The sequence below is a fragment of the Ostrinia nubilalis genome, chromosome 14 (assembly GCF_963855985.1).
Source record: "Ostrinia nubilalis chromosome 14, ilOstNubi1.1, whole genome shotgun sequence".
Lineage (NCBI taxonomy): Eukaryota > Metazoa > Arthropoda > Insecta > Lepidoptera > Crambidae > Ostrinia > Ostrinia nubilalis.
The window spans coordinates 6482938-6502083 of NC_087101.1; the positions used below are offsets into that span (position 1 = coordinate 6482938).

Here is a 19146-nt window from a genome sequence, read left to right on the forward strand (position 1 = left end):
GAAGGTTAGTAGTCTCGTAGCACGTGTAGCGATAACGTATTCGTAGCGCATTCACATGTACTACATAGTACGATCATAAAAGTTATGTAATCATCAGCCGTAGCAATTAAGTTCTTGTACTTATAATAGAACTTTCACGTAACAAAAATCAAATAAGGATAGTGAAACTGTTGTTGAAATAAATAAATATAAATAAGTTTTACAGGGTGTCCCAAAAAGTAGTGTCAAGTACTGAAGCAGAGGTAGAGCATCCACTAGAGCTACCCAAATCATCGTGACTTTTGATAGGTTTTCGAGTAATGTTTTTTTACAACATAGAGGATTTTAGTTAACATTCGTATTATGGATGTAAAAAGTTCTGAATCAGCTAGGCCTAGTATTCATCTAATGATAATAAAAAAAGCAGGCATGTAACTTGACTATTCGCGCCATAGTGACCAAAAAAGTGCCTAAGCACAGAAATTAAAAACAATCATAACTCGAAAACTATCAAAAACCGCGGAAAATTCATGGGGGTGACTTAGATGTTCTACCTCTACACTACTTTTTGGGACACTCTGTATAATAAGCCTGCAGTAGAAGACAGGCTTTAGTCAGCCACGAGTAAGAACGCCGACCCTCAATATTGAACTTGGGAGTTAAAATTTCAAAAGTACAGCCTTCTGGCAACTTTCCCAAGTAGAGTTATGCCCCTTGGCACTTCGCCAAAGAAAGCTCGCTTTCACTTTGCAAGCACACACGTTTTCGATGTACGCATAGTAAGTTTACTATTTGAAAATCGTTACGACAGTCTATTTGAACTTTAAAGGCAGCGTAATCATTGTTTTATGTTCGTTAATTACTAAAAAGCAATCTAGATAGTACTCGTAAATGAGTGATTACCAAAGCGTTTGACCTTTAGATTTTTTAGGAGTTCTTTCTAATTGTTATATAAATTATTGCTCCTTGAGACTAAAGGTGCTGGAGTTAGGAAAAACTATTGAGATAAACGTAGGTAATTTCTCGCTTTCTTAGTTACAATTTTGTTTTAATCTTCGATTTATAGTTTTTACAGTTAATTTATTTGCCAAGTAGTTTTTTTACCTCACCAAAACATATTGTACCTTCTTTCGTATCCGTAACGATCACTAGAAATACAACCAACGACTTTAATGTTACTGCTTCTCTTTCTTCTTCGTCTTCTCTAGATCTAATACAGGGTGTCCCAAAAACATTGGATAACCTTACAACTATCGATAGGCCTGCTCAAGATCTCTATAATATCAAAATTTTGACTTAAGTAAAAAAAAATATATTAATATTTTTAGGAAATTGCCACCTGTGATTAGTTTCTCATGAAATTCAACAAACTAAGTAGTTCCAAAGTATTAAAAAAGATGAAAAAGAAGAAAAGGAAAATATCGCGATCGAAATCGCAGGTGTTAATTTTCTAAAAATACAAAAAATCTCGAAAACCGTGATATTTTTACCTGGTCAAAATTGTATATTAGATAGACCATAGTGAGGCTTATCCATTGTTACAAGGTTATTCATTGTTTTTGGGACATCCTGTATACTTCGTTTAGTTGCTAATATTTGTTTGTGTATTGCAGAGCCATCCCCACTGTACGACAACAACCACTACCATGAGGAATGTCTTCGCTGCAACTCCTGCGGGCTGAACCTCACGGGGCCGAATCAGGTTAGTACCTTTTACACCTTCTATATTAAAAAACGTACCGGAAAACGCAGCGTGTGACTTCCACCCACAAGGTGGACCAACGACATCATAAAGCGCTGTACGCAGGCCGCTACCAATCGATCAACATGGAAAGCATTGGGGGAGGCCTATATTCAGCAGTGGACGTCCTATGGCTGAAATGATGATGATGATGATATTAAAAGTTGTAAAAATATGTAAAATCTAAGACTAAATGTAGCAATAATAATTAACATATCTTTAAGAACAAGAACTTTTGCACGTCGCATGCGACAGAATATGCTGGAATTAACTAAATTAACACCAATCTGTAACCATGTTCTTGCAAATAAATGATTTTATTATTATTATTATAAAAAAAACAATAAATTAACAATTTATTCATAGCAACAAACAATTTACTATCAAGACTTTAACTTTCGCGTTCCATTTCTACTAAATAGAGAAACATGGGTCTCAATACGTAGCTGTGAGCCGCCAGTCTGTTGTGACCACGGCTGCAGCATAACAGCCGAAACATCAAGTAGCGTAGTTACATAATATGTAAATCATATAAAAAATGTCGCGTTGAGACCCGTGTTTCTCTATTTTAATATGCCTACTATCAAATTCGCTAGTGTAATATCTTAATTGCACAGATATTAATTTCATTTCAATCTGATTGTTAATTGTCCATATTTTGTGAAAAATTAACATAAAAAATTTTTTAAAAAAAAATAAAACCGACTCCAAAAAACCTACACTAAAAAAAGTAGAAAAATAATTACTAATTACCTACTTATTTATTAGGACGAATTATTAATATTTATGTAGGTATACCATGATTGATACTTCTGGAGTCGGTGCCAAGATTATGAAACATGTAAAGTTTGCCTGCACCGACTCCAAAAGTATCAATCATGGTATACCTACATAAATATTAATAATTCGTCCTAATAAATAAGTAGGTAATTAGTAATTATTTTTCTACTTTTTTTAGTGTAGGTTTTTTGGAGTCGGTTTTATTTTTTTTTATAAAATTTTACTTATTTTTATTTATTGCTTTTTAGTTAACTAATTATTACCTTGATGTTACCACTGAAGGTAGGCAGTACATTGAGACCATAATATTCTTAATGTCTAGTGTAAAATAATATTCCCTACAAAATACAGGTTACCATATAGGAAACCTAAAAAGACCTTAAACCGTCAGCCCACCTTAAAAACATGAAAGAATACAACTGTTGGTCTATTTGTACTTATAATATTTAAAGAATTATCCTACAACTCCTAAGCATTAAGGAGTTGTACCTACCATGACCAGTTTTTCTTCAAATTCGCATGAAACCACCCTTTTGATAATACCTATTCAACAAAAAAATAATCGTTCAAATTGGTTCATAATCGGCGGAGATACTGCGTATAAAAAAGTTCATCCCCAATTTTCCACCCTTGGGGGTGAAATATTTTCTTCAAATTCGCATGAAACCACCCTTTTGATAATACCTATTCAACAAAAAAATAATCGTTCAAATTGGTTTATAATCGGCGGAGATATTGCGTATAAAAAAGTTCATCCCCAATTTTCCACCCTTGGGGGTTGTTTTTTTTATTATTAAATTTAAATGGGACCACCCTTGAGGTATTACCTATACGCTGAAAAAAGATTTGTTCAAATCGGTTCATAATTGGCGGAGTTATCGCGTAACAAACATAGAAAAAAAAAAAACATACGGGTCGAATTGAGAACCTCCTCCTTTTTTTGAAGTCGGTTGAAAAGGGTCTTCATATTACTATGATTAATTACAAAGGTTGAATTTCTTCAGATCTTAACTCACAGCCAATCTAATTATTCAAAGATAAACGTGTTTTCACCAATTAAACGCTCTAAAAAATATAAATTGGCAAAATTTTCAATAAATTAAAACCAGTTTAATATACCTATTACAGCATCAATTCAAGACTGACATTAACGCCCACCTTTGAAGGGCAAAATAATACTCGTAGTCGTAGAATGATTGAAAATATGTTTTAAAATATTTAGATATCTACAGAAAATCCAGCCCCTCGCTCGCGTGATTACGGCTCTGTCTGCGTAACACAAAGTTAATGATGTATTTGGGGGTTCTGCTATTTCTTTCACGATACACATTTTTCGCGTGACTTTCACTACAATGTAAGGATACTTGGATATAATATAAAAGCCTCCACGTAATTTTGTTTTCTCACATAGTTAGTTGAGCTTTTATTGATGCGAAAACAATAACAATAATGATATGAGTAACAATGGTCTAAATAAATAGACTAGCATTGATTTCGTCAATATTTTAGCCACTATTTTCCCTGTTATAATAATATGTATAACATAAACATCCAAGTGTTATTTTTATGAGGGACTGGAAATTAAAACGCGCGTATTATTGGAGCAATTTTGATAAAATATTTTTTCACTAAATTCTCTTATACGAGTAGTTACTGGTACATGAAACTAATTTGTTTTTACAAAAATATGAAAGCTTTTATACCCACTTTAACGTAATAGTACAGATAAGGACCTATGTCTTGTCTGTGCCAATTTCTAAGTATTTTTACCTTCGATCTAATATTGTCAACCCTCGTTTACCTACCCATCTATCCCTGAGGCACTATTCTGTAGGAAACCTTATACTGTATTTGAATTTTGTAAGCCTTATTCTAAGAACTAGCAAGTTTCATTTTTTTTTCGTTTATTTCATTTTAACGTAGTTACGCAGGTGACGCATAAACCTATACTAGTAAAAATAAGAATTTTAAACTATTATGTTGCATTTTTACTATAAAATTATCACTTCACGGGATTTTGAAATAGATATTGTTGCAATAAATCCCGTGAAGTGATAATTTTAAAAATAAGAAACCATAATGTAAGTCTTTTTCTCGTTCTCTAATTACTGAATTAACTTTAATGAGTTTTGGTAAAAAGATAAGTTACACACAATTATTGTTGTTAAATTAAAAAAATCACTGATACTTAAATCCTTTTCTTTTTTAAATCCGTAAATTCTACCTTGAGATGCGTTTAAATTTGAAAAATCTTATCATCTAATAATAAAAATTTCTTCAAGATAATATAAAATGTCTTTGTAAAGTGACACAAAGGCTTTCCTTTGCGCCACGTATCCTCTTTCGGGATTCTGAAAGCTCTTAAGTTATTCACGTTGAGGTGATGTCTATAGAAAAAGTAACAAAAAATTTGAATATTATCACAGTGAGAGATTACAATGCTAAGTAGGTGCAGTTGCAAAGATTCCCATGAGTGACTAAATATGTTAGTGTGATATGAAAAACGACCGGTCCTGCGCTGCCCGCATCCAGGTGTTTCCCGCGATCGTCGATCGACCTAGTTATAGAAAGCCTTGGGGGAGGCCTTTGTCCAGCAGTGGACGCCATTTGGCTGAAACGAACGAATACAAAAAACAGTCGGACTAATGAACGCTTAGTACCTACTTATAAAATGTGTAAACTCAAATAAAAGCCAAATTAATGTGTCTCTTTAAATGTGTTTTTCCGTGTTTGGCTAAGACCAGTGGCGCTATAACTTTAAAACATATTATTCTACTTCAACTTTTTCTAAATTAATTTTTATCAACAAATTAGTAAGTAGACCTGAATTTTCCAAAGTTTTATTTTAATTTCATTAGTATCGGGCGATGTAAAAGTGGGCAATAAACGGTTTATTGCTTATTTAACGCTTTGCGAGACGTTAACTTTTCGATCTACTTGCGTGGGGTAGGCATTTTACTGCCCCAAATAATTATTACAATTACTTACACAAAATACGTTATCTCGTACAGTTTTTATGACCGCGTTCTAAAAAGACAAATTTATTGCGCCATATTCAATATCTTTAGGCCAATATTAGAATTAATTTAGGCATATTTATTTGAAGAAAGATGATACTCAAGTAATGACTGCACTCGTTATATTCGATTTTTAATTCGATGTATCCACAACTAGAAAATAGAACGAAAACTTAACGGGACATGACGCATTCGAGCAATATAAATTACTGAAATACTTAACAAAAGAATTGCCAAAATATGTGATTTTAAGCAACTGGAGATAAACATTTTGCTCAGTTTTTGTCGCAATCAAACTTCAAAATGATAATGCAATAATGATCCATTAAGTAATGGATTACACGACTCAAGCAGTATTTACGGTAATTTTTCTCTCTGACAAATTCTCGCTCTCCCCATTATGCGATTGACTTTGTATAGAAACCCCACGGTTTCGTTTTCAACCTAATTTTGCTAAATCCGTCTTTTGATGGTAATAGAATACTTAGGCCGTTTAATTTATCTGAATTGCTTTTAAAACTGTTTCAATTCGAATCGTCCACTTTAGTGGTGAATTGCTACATTTACGTTTCATGAATTCTTTATTATTTTAATGCGCACTTTTATTTTAACCATCAAAGCCATGTAAAACTTTTGGACTAAAATAATTAATGTGACATCATTACACAGTTCTGTAAAGGATTTTAAAGAGCATTAAACAAAAGCTTTAGCTTTTAGATGTCTGCTTACACAATTAACTTTATGGTGTCCCTCTTATTATCGGATAAAAGACTAAGCAATTAAGTGAACAGTATTGATCATTAATTAAAACCTTAAGCTCGTTACAATACCATTAATAACGTGCATTCATTTTGCCTTGTTACTTAGGGTTAATTAAAATAAAACTTGCATCATAATGAAGTCTATATCTATACAGTTTATTACTTCTTCACGGAAAAAGTAAGATTTTGATGAAACTTTACAATACAATCACATCAATCTGAATCACAGAAAAATGTATCATAAGCATGCAGAAAATTGCGGGTAGAAGCCAGTACTTAACATGACCATTGACCATCTATACCTTAGAAAAAGTTAGTAATATACTGGCACGAAATAAACCTATGTATAAAAGATTACGCATCAATTAACGATCGCCTTCTCAAAATCTATTTCGTGATCCAAATGAATAAATAAATCAAGGGCTGACCCATCAAGGGTTCAATTATCGGCCTTTTATGGCCTATTTTCACCAGACCGACCCACGTTCGCAGGGAACGGTGTAACAGTTGATGGATTGTTATGTTTTGGGGTAGAAAATTAGTTCTTAATTAATTTTAAGTAGTTTGCAGTTGGCCCTTTTTGAAATATGGCCTTTGTTTCATGAAAGTACCTATGAGCTCTGTAATACTTTGCGAACTCGTCAATCAATAGCTTAGTAAGTCACAAATGAAAATTGTTATGGGCGAAAATCATGAAAACTGAATGAAACAAAATCTAAAGATCGACTACCCTTCACTACAAAGCGGATGACAGATAAGAAACAAGGGTATAATTATACCTGTTAGAGAGGAACACCCGTAGTAGGCTGTTAACTACAGTAATATTTTTCGCAGAATCGCTAAAAGATCGGAAGATTTTCCTTGTCGCTAAATAATAAATAAACACCAAATTGATCGACGTAAGTGAATCCCTTTATTTGAAGAGTCCCCACTTCTTTGTCATTCCATTACTACTCGTATTTCTTCTTAAACAGCAGCCAGTAGTAAGTATGCGTGAAATGTCATGTTTTCAGGAGTCATTTATTCATAGCCCGCCTGCCAATCAGTAAACCCCAGGTTAACTTTGGGTTCTATCCAGTCATAATTACATTTTCTCAATGCAGATGCAACCTATAATATTACTCGTAATAGTTTCTAATTCTCAAATTTTCTAATTCATACAATTATGTATAGTAAAACCAAGTTCTTATTTATTCTATGATAGAACAAACTCCAGAAAAAGTTGAAAATGGGTCTTCTAATTTAAAAAATAACTCATCTTAGACCAAGATATTTTTCTCAGTCCGACTTTAGTCGTAAACCTCAGATTTGTCCCATTTTCTAAGCCAATGTCACTCTGACCGAATTGTGTCAAACAAATGTTGAAGTTGATGAAAAACAAAAACAGGGGTACGACAGGCCAGCGGGGCACTGAATTAATCAGCGCCGAATTACGGAAGCCGTCTTGGGGTTATTGAGGCGAATCAATCAAGACCGCCAGCCTTTCCATGGGGCCGTAATGTCATTGAATGATTCTAATTTTCAACTCTTCTGCGGCTTCGCACTTTAGATGGCGCTGTTCATCTATTGACATTCAATCTTGCAAGCTCAAGACGTGACAGTGGGCAGGCCATTGGTAGAGTAGGAAACAGATTTACAAATGGAATCAGCTGATAGCCATTGAATGCAAAATCAAGGTATTCATATGCTTATATTACATTCGATATTATAGCTAGGTACAAGCTGACATAATGATGATACGATGAAAAAAGTATCGCTTTATTGTTCGTTTTTCACCATTAATTTACGCAGTGTACGCTAAACAAGACAAAACGTTCGTCACAATCATTATGAAACAAGCAAAACAATAAGTATCATATTTATCCTTAACAATATAGGTACCTATAGCATAATTAATTATACTCATATTTCAATAGACACAAATTCCTGTCGGAATAGTTTGTTGCTCGGGTGACTTTGAAACTATCACACCAGTTGTATTGTTGCTAAATACGAAACATTCACTAATGAGACTACAAGTTTCAGCACACGCTTAAACTTTGCTTAGCAGCGAACAGGATTCTTGAAAGAGAACCGCGAACTTTCAGATAATTGTATATTTGAAACATAATTTTTCATTAAGAGTGTTGCGGGAAAATCCAAGTTTATAATGATTTAACGAAAGTGATAACGAATTTTCAAACGTAGTATTTTTACATACGGTTTAGATGTTTGTTAGAGTGAGAAGAGATTTTATAAATGAACATTGTAAATACACGCGAATGCTCTACACGGGGAAAAGCAGCATTTTAATCAATCATAATACATACACTTTGAATACAACTTGAAGGCAAAATTGAAGTGCTAGCGACTCGCCAGCGCGCACATATTCAAAAGGACAAAATATGAAAGTGTTGAATCGAACTTGACTCTATATGCTCGACAAGCGCTCACTAAACTAGCTCCCTTAGTACAGTCAACTGCACATTTTTGTAGAAAAGTAGCACCTATTCCAAACTACAATAAAACGTGTGTAGCTTAGCTTACATAAACATTGTTTTCCGCACCCACGAAGGAATTTCCCTATTTTTACCTAGCTTGCGGGACGAAAACCATTAGGTAAGCGTTTCGTTTTTCTAATCATCACTATACTTAATTCCCTCTTCCTTAAACGCTTTTAAAATAATGAGAAAAAATGACATTCTTAAATATTTTTGTGATCTTTAGATCTTTAAGATCTATAGGACTGATTTCATAGAGAGCATAATATGCACTAAATAACTACTACGTTTCTTACAAAAGTAAACACTATCCCGAGGGATAAGCTCACGAATTATTTTTGTAACCGACCAAAGTTTTCGCGTGCTGATATGCGGGAAGGGTATGGTAGTTCCCGCTCTGCCAACTTTATTGTTATTGGTTCAGCAGCCGAGAGTTTTAGTTGGAAGCAAAGTTATTTGTTGAAGGGCCAATCAATCACGTTCCCGTTGAAACAAACAAAATATAGAAATCGCCAAGGATTCGTTCATTTTAAAATACAACGAGTTCCAAAGGCTAGGAACCTGAACGCGCAAAATGAAACATTTTTATTTATTTTTAGAAATTTATTGAAATAATAACAATAAAATAGAATGTAAACTTTTTCAAAACCTAGGTTCTTAGTGCCTTGCGGGAAAATTATGAGATTGACACAAACGTAAAATTATTTGGTAAGATACAGTTAGATATCGAATGGTCTGAATCACTGACGTTATCTCATAGATTTCCTTTCATATTAAATATTACCTCTTTTATGGCAACAAAATATTATTATGTGTCCTTATATTATATTAACTTGACTCGAAGGAAATGTAAAAGCAAAACCATCAAACCGTGCCACATCTCATAGACCTTATAATCGTAATGTTTCCGGAAACATAATTCTAAATATTTGCAGTGAATAGAACACCTAATATCCGGAAAACGTCGACTTTTTCGTCGCTGAAAATTTCCTCGAGTCACATGAAAAGGTTCGATATAGAAAGAGTCCTCGATTCGTTTTGAGCGACACTTTTTGGTCTCCATGCCCAAAGGGCGCCAATGGAGCGAGATTTTATTTTTCTGACAGTCTGTATGCGCCGGAACTTTTGTAAGGCTGAGTTGCACCACCTAACTTTGACCCTAACTATAACGATAACCGGTGTTTTTTGTGTGGAGTTTGACAGATTTTTGACGTTTGTCAAAGTTAAAGTAAGATGGTGCAACCCAGCCTAACTGCATGAATTGTCATGCTCACAGTGATAAAGAACTGACGCATGTTTGCGGCTTATTCATTTTATAATTTTATTATACATAAACAAACGGACGTGAGGTGGATGTATATTGGCATATAAGGTCTACCACGTAAAACTGCTTATAGATGAAAATTAATGGATTAAAATTTTAAGGAATAAGTCCCATAACTAACACATATCATTATATTTATATGACAATATAAATAATGTAATTTTATATTATTAGACAAAATATAGTAACTTCTACGAAACATCTTATATCATAAGTAAACACACGCATAAAAACTTGTATGAAGAATCTCAATATCTTTACAAAAGTTCTGGCTCCCAATCATTCCATTTATCATTTTATCACTCATAAAACTGTAATAGGTATCAAATTTTCCTGCAGTCCAGATTTTAATCTTGATAAAATTATTCCGACGCTCGCCTTGTTATCTTCGATCTAAATTGAGTCTTGTCCCCCTAAAATTACGGCTACTTCAGCATTTAATGAACTAACTACCTGGAGGAGTCTTCTTCGTGAAATGCTGGCGAGGTCTGGGATAAAATCTGATACAGTCATACTCCCGGTTGAGCCTTTGAAGATCTAGGTATCTTTTAAACGCACGCTATTAAGGATGTCGGTATTCGCGACTTTAGGGCACTTAAGTTATTGATCGTTTAATATACATCTACAGAGGAGTACGTATATTTCTGTTTGCTTTTTTACTCGGTTATGTTACGAGCATAACGGTTTGATGAAATTTGATATTTGCGTTATAAGATTCGTTTTCACTTATTATTGCTATTGTTGGACTGTACATATATTTTCTTTCCCATAATATACAATTTTAATTTGTAATAAATACTGGTAGGAATGAAGTAAAAAAGTTAAACTTCAAGAAAAAAACTTTACTAAATAGATGAAGTAACTTTTCCAGTTCATCATCACAAATCAAATCATTTTCTATACTTTAAAATTGCTTTTTACATCGTCGGGTTTTATAAGCAGGCATTCCGTTCGACCGCAGCTCCGAAAATTTCTAAATTATTTTGTCACAAGCACAAGAATCTTAACCGAATTGACTTGAAGTTTCGAACAAATTTTCCAAGACAGTACCTACATAAAATGTAAGACAGGTACCAGGTATACAGTACAGTATACAGGTAAATGTATAAAGAAATTGCACATACTCAACCCTACGAGCGTGCCAGAGCAAGACATGCAATAAATTCTTTGCATAGAAAGTTCAAAGGATGCATTAAATTCATGTCGCAAACACCTTTAAAAGTTCTCCGTTCATCTACATTATTCGCAAGATAACTAAGATAAAAGAAAAACACAAAATAACATAAAGAGTCTTTTGAACTTCTTTCAAAATTTTACTTTGATAACCGAATCGAAGTCTGTTTTGTAACTTATTATCGGTAAAAACTCGAAGATAAAAGTTATCGATAAAAACCTTAAAGTATGTTTATTATAACGATTAGTTGATTAAGTATACCTATTCTTCAAGAAACAACAAAAACAAATTCCCTTAATAAATTTTAACTAGGTAACCCATCTCATTTAGAAAGACCTGTGAGAAAGACCTTTGCTAAGGAAATTATTTTAGAAGATTTCCTCACTGAAGAAAATATACCTATAGATTTTCCTCAAGAAGCATTCTTCAACTTTAATTAGGACTCAGATAACTCCATCTAAAACGTTACCTACTAGACAATAACTGGGTACTTACAGTAGAAAAATACTACGCAAATACGCTATTCATGCTTGTATACGAGTATTTCATTCCGATAAGCATATCGGCTGTAATCTTCTATATAACTTAGAGTAATGTACAATTCGAGCAATAGGTAAGGTCACGTACATGCAAGATTCCTGAATTTGCCCTTAGCTATGGAAAAGTCGTGTTCGCGAGTGTGGTGGAAATCAGGAGACTGGGCGATTTTACATTAATTTGTTATTTATTTAGCAGACAACTGGCACTACAGACTTTATTTTTGTTATGAAATCCACCTACTTCAACTACTCTTATGTAATCTACTTTATTGCACATAAAAAGCCGCAGTTTTTAGTTAGGTTAGTTTTTTTAGCTTGATCCAAACCTAATTTTAAATTGCATTGACGTTCCAAATAATTTTATTGCCCTTGGTGCAATGAAATCGCATAATTAGGGACTTATCATGCAATGTCCATGAAATTGCCTCGGTAAAAGTGTATCTGCAGATGGTGTGTTTTTTTTTTAATTTGAATTAAAAAGTATAAATAGCCACAAATTTTCGCTTATTCCTTCACCGTGCACCGCATCTCTATGGAAAAACCAACGGGACTGCTTCGCGTCACGCAACGCAATCACACGGTGATGCGGCTGTATTACGCTCCCCTCCAGCCCGGGACAGATTTACACAATGTAACTGACTTTCCGACCTTTTAACTCTACTATTCTCATGACTTTGCCTTTTTATTCTCGTAAAAAAACCGTTTGATTTGAGATATTTGCAAGGGCGGGGAACTCCGACGCGGGAAATCGGATTTTGTACAAGTACAACCTTAAAGTAAAGAATTTTCTAGATGTAGCTATAACGAAAATAAAATCTTGAGAATGTTCATGTTAGCTGCGAAACGGAGAATTCAAATCTGCTGCATCCCATTTTACATTGTACATACTTACAACACATATCTATTGCAAAATTACACCTAATACAAGTCCTTACCTATTCGTACCTCTACCACAGTGCTTGTACCTTGACGTGCCGTCGTCCGTTCAAGCGTGTTGGTATCTTTATTTGCGGGATTTTCGTGGTTTTAACCAATTGTTTTCGAGAGAAAATCGTCAGTTGAACCAAATTCATTATACGGGCTTTACATGCAATTATTTTCAAACAATACCAATCGAAGCAAAAAACAAAAGACGATCTAATATATCCAGATCCAGATCAATGTTTTTTTGTAAAAAAACGGAATTTGCATTAACCAGTAAGTATTCTTAAAATGCACGCATTTAGCACATTATTTAAGTGTATTTTACTAACCCTTCTTATCCGTAGGATTCACGATAATCACGTACATGGCATATACTTACGTAGGCCCTAATAAATCGATGTACCTTTGTATGGGAACAATGAGTCTTTGTTCTTTGAACTCATCTCGGTATTAACCTACTTGCGTAGGTGTTAGATAAAGGATTTATCTTTCCTCCGCTAGTAAAACTTTCTACGTTAGAGATAATACTTGATAAGTAAGTATACTTAGCAGGAATCTTCATAATAACGTTGTGAGAGATAAAATTAACCCTCCAATAGTTTATTATCTACACAGTGTGCAATAAAATCATATTGTCTAATGTGCTGTCGACTCTACAAATGTTTGCAATACCCTTCTTTGCTGTCAATGGAGGGATTCCTGACTTGACTGAACTTTTTTTCACGTCACCGTAATTTTTGGCGCCACATTGCCTTGGTGGTCGAGTACAATAATCCTTTATCTGTACGATAAAAGTTTTAAATAATACTAGCGGCCGCCCGCGACTTAGTACGCGTGGATCCCGTTTTTCCCGCTAATTCCCGATCCCGTGGGAATTTCGGGAATTCCTTTCTTAGTGCACCTCTACAGTACCTAAGCTACGTCCCTTCCAAATTTCAAGTGCCTACGTTTAGCCGTTTAGGCTGTGCGTTGATATGTCAGTCAGTCAGTTTCTCCTTTTATATATTTAGATTACTTTTAAGACGGCTCACTTAACTAAATGATATTTTTAAACCCTATTGTATTTAATCCCCGTGTAATTTATACGGAAAAGTTTTCTCATTATGATAAGACCGTAATAGTCCAAGTCGATTTGACCCTTTGAAATAATTCATGGTTAAATCCGCCCTTAACTTATTATGTAACTTTAGGATACTAATTATTATTAATCATTTAGAGCTCGAGCCAAGTTCGAACCTTAGTTGTGACTTTTCCACAAGTAACTCTATTTATTGTAGGGACTGCAAAATGGTTTAGAAAATGATTTCAAATTTAACAACAATTTAACAATTTAAGGGTTGTAACAACTGACGTCATAGCATTGGTGGCTTTTGTTTTACATTTTGTACTTTCTTAATTATTTTAGGGCTGATTTTTCAACCGTCGGTTTTATTTATCTCAATAATAAAACTGACATTTTCACATACAGAAACTCTCAATAGGCCATTTTTAGATAAAACTTATTTGGTGATTGAAAAAATGAGCCCATAAAGGTTTTTACTATCTGTGCAGCTTTATGTTTGTGTTTTATGGTAAGCTTTTGCATTCAGTTCTCACTTTTGTGCAAGTAATGAGTTCGGTTTATTTTTTATTTAGTCATTTGAAACTTAATGGGCTATCCATATAATCTATAAGCCTACTATATCAATACAAGTTCGACAATGCGCTAATACCTAGGGTATTAAGGCTCACGACGATTTGAGATTTGCATGATGGCCGTTTTTCGGGCGCCTCAATCGGAATCCCATTACAGATGCAATCAGATTGTAATCGTTACAATTAAGTCTGGATCAGAAATATAGTAGGTATTTGATTAGACTTAGAGTATCAAACAATATAACCATAATAATACAACTCTTTCTACCAAAATAAAATTGAAGGGATTTTTTTAATACATAAAACTACGGTATTCGTGAACTTTTTACATATTATACGTACGGAGTACCTACTATCAGTTATTATTCTGTGAAGTAGGTATGAATATTTTATGTCACAAATTCCTAACTAAACATAAAACTTACATATTTTTTATTTTATTTTTATAAAAAGGAAAGGTCTACGTAGAAAAAAGATAAAGCTATTTTACTGAAATAGATACCTACGTTAAAGAAACTGCCCTAAATAATTATAGCCGAATAAATAAAATGCCCCAGAAATAGAACCATTTAATAATTACGGATTTAGCTAAATGGTTTACTATTTTTAGATTGTTTTAAGTACAACTTTTGTATTCTTAAAGAATTTGTTTTGGAAATAATTTAGAGCACGGTTTCATTTTACTTATTTTTGTATTGATTAGTATTTCATTAAAGGCTTTGAAGAAAATTTGTACGAGTATTTATGCATCTATTTATCTAAAGCATTTAAAGTTACAGAAGCCTCAGCCAAAACCTTCTAAGCTCCAAACTAAAAACCTTTTTGTCAACAGAAACGCGCACGCCGCTTCAAGAATCAGATCCTGTGCGACCTGCATTTCGCGGACGTCGCGCTCATGGAGTGCAGTGACTTCATGCAGCAGCTGCGCAGTTTCAAACCCCAGTCGCTGGGCTGCGCCGTGGCCCGGCGCAAGTCCTCCACCACTTTGATATTCCCGCTCCCGCCTCAGGCTTGCTCAGGTAATTGAAGTAGCAACCGTAAGGAAAAACGAGACGTAGGCCAGTTGGCAGAGCGTCGATTGTTCAGTGTTTATGGAGTGCAGTGACTTCATGCAGCAGCTGCGCAGTTTCAAACCCCAGTCGCTATGCTGTGCCGTATTCCGGCGCAAGTCCTCCACCACTTTGATATTCCCGCTGCCGCCTCAGGCTTGCTCAGGTAATTGAAGTAGCAACCGTAAAGAAAAACGAGACGTAGGCCAGTTGGCAGAGCGTCGATTGTTCAGTGTTTATGGAGTGCAGTGACTTCATGCAGCAGCTGCGCAGTTTCAAACCCCAGTTGCTGGGCTGCGCCGTGGCCCGGCGCAAGTCCTCCACCACTTTGATATTCCCACTGCCGCCTCAGGCTTGCTCAGGTAATTGAAGTAGCAACCGTAAGGAAAAACGAGACGTAGGACAGTTGGCAGAGCGTCGATTGTTCAGTGTTCAAGGAGTGAAGTGACTTTAAGCAGTAGTTGCGCAGTTTTAAACTCCAGTCACTGGGCTGCGCCGTAGCCCGGTGCAAGTCCTCCTCCACTTTGATATTCCCGCGCCGCCTCAGGCTTGCTCAGGTAACTGAAGTAGCAACCATTATATAAAAACGAGACGTAGGCCAGTTGGCAGAGCGTCGATTGTTCAGTGTTTATGGAGTGCAGTGACGTTAAGCAGCAGTTGCGCAGTTTCAAACTTCAGTCACTGGGCTGTAGCCCGGTGCAGGTCCTCCTCCACTTTAATATTCCCGCTGCCGCCTCAGGCTTGCTCAGGTAACTTCTAATTGAAGAAATAAGACGTACATACGCTTGTTGGTAGAACGTCTAGTGTGGATGGAGTGCAGTGACTTCATGCAGCAGCTGCGCAATTTCAAACCCCAGACGCTGTAATGGGCTGTACCGTTCCCTCGGCACAAATTCTCCAACTTCTATGCTACGCTACATAGAAAATAGGCGTAGGCTAGTCGTAGGAGGAAAGACTAAATTTCAAACTCCTTACCACTTAAAGTAACAATATAGAAAAAAATAAAGTTCTCCTCGTTTTAAACAATACTGGTAAGCTTCATATTTCGTTGTTAAACAGAGAGGCACCCTTAACAATGCTTACAACATTCCGCCAAGCCTTTCAGTATCATTAGCGTTTCACACTAATTAAAATATAGGTTACCCTTTATTAGAAACGTTGAGACAAAAGCTTTCCTTATTAACGCAAAACCTAATTACCAATAAGGTTTTATCACAAATTAGTGCGTGAAAGTGAAACGCTCCGAATCCGCCGGGTTTCGGCACGATTCCGCTAACCGGCGAACAAACACCCCTCTGGTAAAAACGTAGTAATGTCGTGTCAGGGATTTAAAGAGGGTCTCCTTCCAATTTTCTGGATAATTGACGAGATTAAACGACTCAAACATTCGCTACTCTCCTTTTAACTGTTGCTAAACTCAAGGAATAATTACGCTCAGTTTTGCTTCAATTTCTTGAGTTTTCGCTGGAATTAGTGTTCGCTTTGTAGGCTTAATATTGATAGTAGTAGTATATAGCTTATGATGTAATTTTATGATAACATAAACAGTGCCGTATTATCCATAAGGCACTTTAGGCCAGTGCCTAGGGGCCCACTATGACCAGGGGCCCAACACTCCCGATTAAAAAATGTTAAAAAATATTTTTATGCAACAAACTCAAACCACCTCAAAACTTCGCCTTATTTTGTTTGGTTTACACATTCAATCGTCACATTTCGATATTGTGGAACCTAGTTCATTTTCGTAATGTTGGCATTAGTGCTTTGGTTTCGACAGTCGATGCCCTTTAGAGACTAAAAAGCCTCACTGCGGAGGCTAGGGAGAGGGGTGAGGGTGTGTTTATAGCCAACGCTTTCAATACCATCCCTCATTACACCATACTTGAGGCACTTCAACATCACAGAGTGCCTCAGTACCTTCGAGCGCTACTGGCCGATTACTTACGGGACCGCGAAGTTCTGTATGTTAACAGAGACGGCCAGCTCAAACGGCGCGGCGTAGCCAGCGGTGTTCCGCAGGGTTCGGTGCTTGGTCCACTCTTGTGGAACCTAGGCTTCAACTGGCTCCTCCGGGGCGCCCTTCTCGCGGACATGAGTGTCATATGCTATGCGGATGACACTCTGGTCACTGCCCGGGGGAAGACATTTGGGGCCGCGGCACTGCTGGCGTCGGCGAGCAGCACTTAGTCGCTCGCAAGATACGACGCCTCGGCTTGAAAGTCGCGCTGGAGAAGACTGAGGCCCTCTTCTTTCCGGGGCCTCGCCAGCGCGCCCCTCCCGACGCCCACGTTGTGGTTGAGGACGTTAGGATTGACGTCAAAGGCCAGATGAAATATCTGGGCCTCACGCTTGACGGGAGGTGGCATTTTAGCCCGCACCTGAACCAGCTAGCGCCACGCCTTCTCAAGGCAGCCGGCGCACTGAGTTGGCTCCTCCCGAATTTGGGAGGGCCACAAACCACAAACGAGGTGTCGTCGACTTTATGCCAGCGTTCTGGGGAGCATGGCGCTGTATGGCGCCCCAATCTGGGCGGACGCACTCAACAAGAGGGAGAATGCAGGCCCCAGCGGGCCATTGCGCAGAAAGTCGCAAGGATCTACCGCACGTCAGAGCACGCTGCGGCGTGCGTCCTCGCTGGTACTCCTCATTGGGAGCTAGAAGCTGGGGTCTTGTCTGTCATCTATCACCGGATGGCAGATCAGAAGGCGCGTGGAAAGCGCCCGGCCCCAGAGGGGCGCGGCGCCGTCAGACAGGAAGAGCGCGAGATCATGATCGACCGCTGGAAGGAAGACATGACTCGCGCGCAGTTTGGCCGCCGCACTTTGGACGCCGTTCTGGACCAATGGTTGGAACGACTGCACGGGTTCCTTACGTTCCGTCTAGCGCAGGTGCTGACCGGGCATGGCTGCTACGGTTCGTTCCTGCATAGGATCGGGCGAGAGCAATCCCCGCTGTGCCACAAATGCGGCGCGGCGGATGACACGGTGCAGCAAACCCTCGCGGTCTGCACAGGCTGGGAGGAGCAGCGCCGTGTCCTCACTGCGGTCGTGGGCCGGGATCTTTCGCTTCCGACCCTGGTCAACGCCATGTTGGGAAGTGGAGGATGCTGTATGGCGTTGGCCTCCTTTTGCGAAGAGGAGGATAAGGCAGCGGAGCGCGAGCGGGAGAACGATCCTCTCGCCTCATCACTCCGCAGGCGGAGAAGGGGGTGGAGAAGGCGGTTGTACGACCGTTCTACTCTGCCCCCAGGTGGCAGCCAGCAGGCCGGGGGTGCGGGGGCACCCTTGTCACCTCCGTCTGACGGGAACGGCTTGGCGTTTCGGGCCATTCCCGTCGGACCCCCACAAGGGGGGCGTGTAGGGTCCGCCGTGTAGGCGAGCTGTCACCGGTGGTGTCGCGGAAGTCTAAGGCTACGGCCGGATACTCGCGACACCCCCACTTGGGCAATGACAGAACGCCGCGGAGGTTTTAGTGGGTATACCCCGTTCTTTTCAGGACGGAGAGCAGCACCCTTTTTAGGGCGTCGGGAGTCCCACACACCACCCTGTCCCCCGGCAGTGGTGACGGTGCGCAAAGCATTTCCTCCGCGACAAAAAAGGGGGGCCCGAAACGAGCTGTGCCTAGGGGCCCCGAGATGGTTAATCCGGCCCTGAACATAAACATTAATCATGTTTATATTTCATGTTACGAGTATAAGCTTGATATAACATACTACAAATATTATTATGTGGCTTGGTGTGAAT

General features: G+C 37.7%; 1 protein-coding gene across 1 annotated transcript in view; it reads left to right on the top strand.

Annotated features, from left to right (window-relative positions):
* The window catches only part of LOC135078307 (uncharacterized), a 118421-nt gene that overhangs the window by 23136 nt on the left and 76139 nt on the right, over positions 1 to 19146 (top strand). Inside the window, exons 5-6 of the mRNA XM_063972906.1 lie at positions 1593 to 1681; positions 15187 to 15373. Coding sequence (XP_063828976.1) covers positions 1593 to 1681; positions 15187 to 15373 — 276 coding nt within the window. The remainder of the gene's footprint in view (positions 1 to 1592; positions 1682 to 15186; positions 15374 to 19146) is intronic.